The 5,737-nt window shown below is 37.8% G+C and overlaps 1 protein-coding gene across 1 annotated transcript in view; it reads right to left on the reverse strand.

The window, feature by feature from the left end:
• Window positions 1-5,737, reverse strand: part of SRRM1 (serine/arginine repetitive matrix 1) — a 23,590-nt gene that overhangs the window by 4,389 nt on the left and 13,464 nt on the right. Inside the window, exons 8-12 of the mRNA XM_009882237.1 lie at window positions 5,292-5,396; window positions 3,489-3,760; window positions 3,268-3,348; window positions 2,854-2,940; window positions 2,039-2,183 (exon numbers count right to left, since the gene is read on the reverse strand). Coding sequence (XP_009880539.1) covers window positions 2,039-2,183; window positions 2,854-2,940; window positions 3,268-3,348; window positions 3,489-3,760; window positions 5,292-5,396 — 690 coding nt within the window. The remainder of the gene's footprint in view (window positions 1-2,038; window positions 2,184-2,853; window positions 2,941-3,267; window positions 3,349-3,488; window positions 3,761-5,291; window positions 5,397-5,737) is intronic.

Here is a 5,737-nt window from a genome sequence, read left to right on the forward strand (position 1 = left end):
AAGAGTGTGAGACAACATAGCCCACTACAGCAGTCATGAGACAATTTCATTCTGCTTGATCTGGTCTATTCCCAGTTTGTAGCCAAAGAGGATGCCCAACTCTCTCCCGTGTTCTTCTCCGAGAGCTCATTTCTGCCATTTCCCTTGCACTGAATCTAGTGATCATCTAATTAGTCAGACCAGCTTACCGATCCACCAGGAAACTAATCCAACAAAACCACCCCTTTGTCACCACGCAGTGACATGATTGCTAGATCCAGCACAAGGGAGGAACTGGGAATGCCCAGCTGCGTCAGGCAGAACAAAACTGTGTTCAGCAGCAGTCAGAAGTTGGATCAGATTAAGATCAAATTAAACAGTGTGAAACTGTACTCTTAAAAACAGCTTTTATCTATAGATCTGAAATCCAAAATTACTTATTTCATGAAATACAGAGAAAAAGAGTTGTTACTAAACTGCAGCTATCTGGACTAAAATTATTCACAAAATGAGCCATTTTCTGCTCGGCAAGCTTTACAACAGCCTCTGGGAGGGGAAATTTTAATCAAAGACACACTGTCCTAGAGTTTTAAAGGAGAGGAATATTGGTATACTTTGTAAAGTAAAATATTCCTTTTTTTAAAAGCAATTAAGATAAAATGACTGCATAAAGGAAAAAATTAGAGTAATAAAAAAGCAACATCATCTACATAAACTGATATTTTATTTCAAATTTGCTGGCTGTTGTTCTCCAAGGCAATGAGTTACACTTTTTATAAATAAGAGTTTGCTCCAAAAGACAATGTTCTTTTATGATCCGAAAAAATACCAGCGTTCTAACATCACGGTTGTCTTAACTAAATGTGTATTTACACAATAGGGAGTAGGTGAATTTAGTATGTCGCAAAACAGATTAAGATCTTTGAATTCAAATCTGTTTTACATAAAATTGTTTGACAAGATCCATAATTAGAATGGTCTACATTTGTAGAAGTAGTCATACTTAATCTCATACATCATTACGTATGCTTGCAACTATATTCTAGCTAGCTCTTAATTACAGATTGCTCACAAGGGTCATTATATCAGATTAGTAAACCCATCAAGCACCCAGCTTCCTGCACCTTCATGTATCTTGAGATCAACACAGAGCAAGCAATTGCACAAATGTTAACAATACTGCCTACATAAGAAAAGAGAAAATAAAGCAGGCGCTCGCTACTAGACTACTACTTGCCTACTACTAGTAGTTTCAAATATCTAATGAATTGAGGAATGGGACTTTTGAAAATTCCAATTATCTGTGACCCAGAACATCAAGACCTTAATCACCTTTTCCAAGTCTACAGGATGGTTTTAGCCAGAACAGCAAAAATGGCAGCAAGAATACAAAGTAATGCTCACTCAACTTTCAAATCTGTGTATATGGAATAAGACAACCCCTGAAGAATACAAGCATTCAATTGTTTTCAGGCATCAGTAAGATGCTAATAACATTATCAGCTGTTACAGGCTTATGTGAATTAACAAATAGCAAACAATGAAGGAGACAGAGCAGGTGTTCCTCTGTCTTTGCCAGTGCCATGGCCCCAGATCCAGCACATTAAGGAACACATCAGTCTGAATTTCCCTCACCCTACTACTTTGAGCGTTGAAGTCCAAAGGACTAAGGATGGCAAGTACTTATCCATGACAAAAATAAATGAGAGCCTGTCTAAATGATTTTCTATATGTAAATCCTATTTAACAGATTAATTTCTAACCAACCTTTTCATCACTGGCGATTGCCACCTCTTTTCCATCTGCATCCTGATAGCAGTGGAGGAAAAACAAAAACAAAACAAATCTATCTGCCACGTATTTGAGGCAAAAATGAACATATTCAAATAAAGTTCTGAGTAATTCATATGAAGTGAGCATAACGAGATTGAGTAAACTGGACATGACTTAATTCTGTTGTGTATTTGCTGACAATTGCATAGCAGATAAACAACATCAAATAGTTAGGAAAAAAAACCCCAAACCAGACGTCTGTACATTAGACTTAAGAAGAAATTACCGAGGGGAGGATTCCTTCTGCCGTTTTCGTGGAGACGGTGATGGACTGCGTGAATGTGAATGGCGGCGGCGTCTACCAACTTCCCCATTCTTCACATTGGATCTTTTTGGTCTTTCCTCTTCAGATGAAGATGAAGAACCAGAATCTATAAATGTAGAAGGATCACTCTCTGGCAAATGATTCTTATGACACTGTTAACACATTTACTGATAGGGTTATACTGCCGTTTAAACTACTAACCTCCTCTCCCACAAAATAAGAAGCCTTTACTTAAAAGCAGTTCAACTAAAAATGTTAGTTGAAGTGATAAATAAATCCATCAGAGCTGGGTAAAAATATTTGCAACAACCTAACTGTCCACATAAAATTTGACTGACCAGGTAATTTAAAAGGTGAACCGCAGTTACTTATAGAAACATTAAATGGAGAAAAACCTATACCAGGCCTGGGTTAATCTACTGATCTCAAACATACATAAATCCAAAATATTAGGAAATAACCTGTTGCAAAAACAAATTAAGTAATCCACAGCAAATAGTATTTGTGTCTGTGTGATGTTAAGAGTTTAGAAGTGAAACTTTTAAAGATGTGAACCCGTTAACAAGAGATATACCATAACCTTTAACAGTTATAGTTTATTCTTCATGAGCGATAATTAAACTGACTTCATTATGAGTCGTAAATCTGTAATTACGTTTACAATAGCACTGCAGTGCACATAGCAAATAATTTTGATCAGTATTTGAACTTAACATTAACTACTTCCTGCAAAAGTAAACTACAATACAGTTGTAGGAAATCTATGGCATCCATACCAGATGAAGACTGTTGATTTTGCCTTCTGTACTGACGCCTCTGTTGAACAGAGTCCGCTGCAGCCATTTTACCTCCTTTATCTTCTTCTGAAAAGGTACATACATGGACAGATTATTTAAACTGAAGATACAAATTTGCCTTAATCAGGCAGAAGCAAAGTCATACTACAGCAGATCATCAAGCACACTCCCTTCCCAAATCTTAAACTAACACCGAAGCCGGTATACACTTTGGCTGAGCTTTTCCCAAGAAAGCTTACACGGATACTTGAGGCAGTATGAGTGACCATCTTTATACTTCTGAACGCTCTTTGCTTTCAATGCCAGCCTACCAAGACCGTTTAGCACTTTGTTCTCATGCACCTTTGACTAAAAACCCCACCCAAAAGCAGTGCTGAAAAGCAAGAGCCATACCTGATTCGGACAGTTCTGCTTTCCTTGGTTTCGGTGCCGGCGAAGGAGATTCTCTTTTTTCAGTACTCTTATGTTTGGGTGCTAAAAGACAAAGTCAAATCACTCAGTTGCAATTCATTACATTCTTGCATGCTTTTCTGCTCATACAAACTGTACACACCATCTTTGAGAAAACAAAAGCACAAAATGATAAAGCTGCTGGAATACAATTTTTTGATTACCTGATGCTCTGCTAGGTGAAACAGAGCCACGGCTTTTTCTTGCACGATTTGACTGCTGGGGCGTTGGAGACCTACGTGGCTTTGGAGGTGGACTTGCTGGTGGGGATGGTCTGTGCCTTCGCCTAGGAGGGCTTGCCGAAGGAGAGAGCCTACGTGTTTTACGAGGTGGACTGGATACAGTTCTTTTAGGTGGTTTCTTTGGTGGTGATCGGGAACGTGAGGAGGAGGAGGAAGAGCTACTGCCAGATAAGGATGCTGATGACCGTCTTCTCCTGTAAATCAAATATAACGTTAGATTCTGACTAGTCAGATTAAGAAATGTTTGAGCATGAACACAGAATTGCATTTGTTTGCAAGCACGTATATAGAGCCACATACAACAGCACTTCCAAAACAAAGTGGACAGCCTTCAACACTTGGTTTGGAGAAGAGGAGAATAATAACCAATCTTACAGTTATTTTTAAACTACATAGTGAGCAAAAAATTGTTAGTGTTACCTTTGCTTGCTTTCTGTCAATCTACAGACTACAACTGAGCTTTGCTCCTGGGAGCAATTAGTTTTGTTTGGGCGCTCTAACTTTTGGACAGTTAAGAGAATTCTCTGTGTTAGCACATGTGATTTAATCTTCAGAACAGATCTGTTTAAGAGTTTAGTGTGCAAGTACACTAAAAATTTTTATACCAGGAGGTAAAAATTTCAGACAACTTTACAACAGTTCAGAATCAATCTATCCATTCTTATGTTTTAGTCTTTCATCTTTACTTTGTAATTTTAAAAAGGTAGGGCCTCTAGAATTCTGCGGCAAAATTTGTGGCAAGTTCTGTTGCAATTGTGTACCTGCAGAATCCACCTTTGGCTGCAGAATTCCTGAGAACCTGGAAAAAAGAAACCCTACCTTGAGTGAGATAAACATTTGCTGAAAGGGAGCTCTTGTACATCTTGCAACATACATGTTTGATAGTTTTCACAGTTCCCAGTAACTGTGTGAAATGAACATCTTTACAAACTCAGATAAAAAAAAAAAAGAATAGTAGTCACCTTATCATAAAAAGGAAAAAGGAAGAACTGTTCTTTCCTAAAAAAGAACAACTGCTGTACACAGGAAGCATCTCTTTACTTCTCTTCCTATGAAGAGGATAGGAATCTATTCTCTTCCCATGAAGACAAATGTCTATTTTGACAGTGCTGTAAGTATATAATTTTTGCAAGGCAACTCAGAGCTTTGCTACTAGAACAATTGCTTATGCTGTCAAAAATGTAACCTCCAGCACTAGAGAGCAGACCTTGAAGATTTTTAAGTAAAAGAACATGAAGAAGAAATACATAAAATCAAAACTAAATTTTGACTTAATGATGGAAATGTAAGTCATAATTTTAAAACTCTGAACAAGTAAAATCCAGCTACTTGTTCTAATTTTCTTCCCCAGGCAGAAAAAACAACCAACAAAAAACATTAAGACTTAAGCAAAAAAGTAATAAAAACCATCATGTCAATCTACACTGGGAGCTATCCAGAGCCATTTGAAGAAGCTGCAGTTCTGAAATTGTCACTTTCCAAAGAGGTGGAATTCTCATCACCATTTCAACTCAAAAGAAATAATTTCATAGCTATTATGTTCCCCCACAACACACTTACGAAATATGGCACTGCAGTTTTTACAACACTCAAATCACTCAGTACCTGGCAGTACTAAGGTAAGATGAACAAGGTAATTTTCATAACTCTCATTCCTCACAACTAATGTTCCCTTCAACTTTCAAAGTTTAGCATTTTCAGTTATCTCAAAAAAAGGAATCTTACCGCCTCACAGGGGATCTGCTTCTTCTGTGTCTGGGTGGGGGAGGCATTCGCCTTGGAGGGCTCCTCCTCCTTGGAGATGGCCGTCGTCTTGGGCTTGGTCGCCTTCTAGGGGAGTAAGACCTGTCACAATCAAAAATTCAAATGAAAAGCAACTATCTAACTTCCAGATTTGAGGAAATTTATCCTCAGGGCACTAAGCGTAAAGTTGCTTTTCTCCAAGTGCATCACATTAAAGTAGCATTTAGATTATGATGCAAAGCCGTACATTCAGACACAATCAGTACTTCCTAAGTTTACCAACACCTCTCTAATAAGAAGTAAAATAATCAAAAAAAAAAAAAAGGGGGGAATAAAAGAGTAAGTTACAACACCTTCAGCATCAAACATGTCTCCTAAAAGACAACTACACAGTTCCCACTATCTAACAAGTGCCGTACTCAGCCTTA

Source organism: Charadrius vociferus, unplaced genomic scaffold, assembly GCF_000708025.1.
Source record: "Charadrius vociferus isolate BGI_N301 unplaced genomic scaffold, ASM70802v2 scaffold613, whole genome shotgun sequence".
Classification (NCBI taxonomy): domain Eukaryota; kingdom Metazoa; phylum Chordata; class Aves; order Charadriiformes; family Charadriidae; genus Charadrius; species Charadrius vociferus.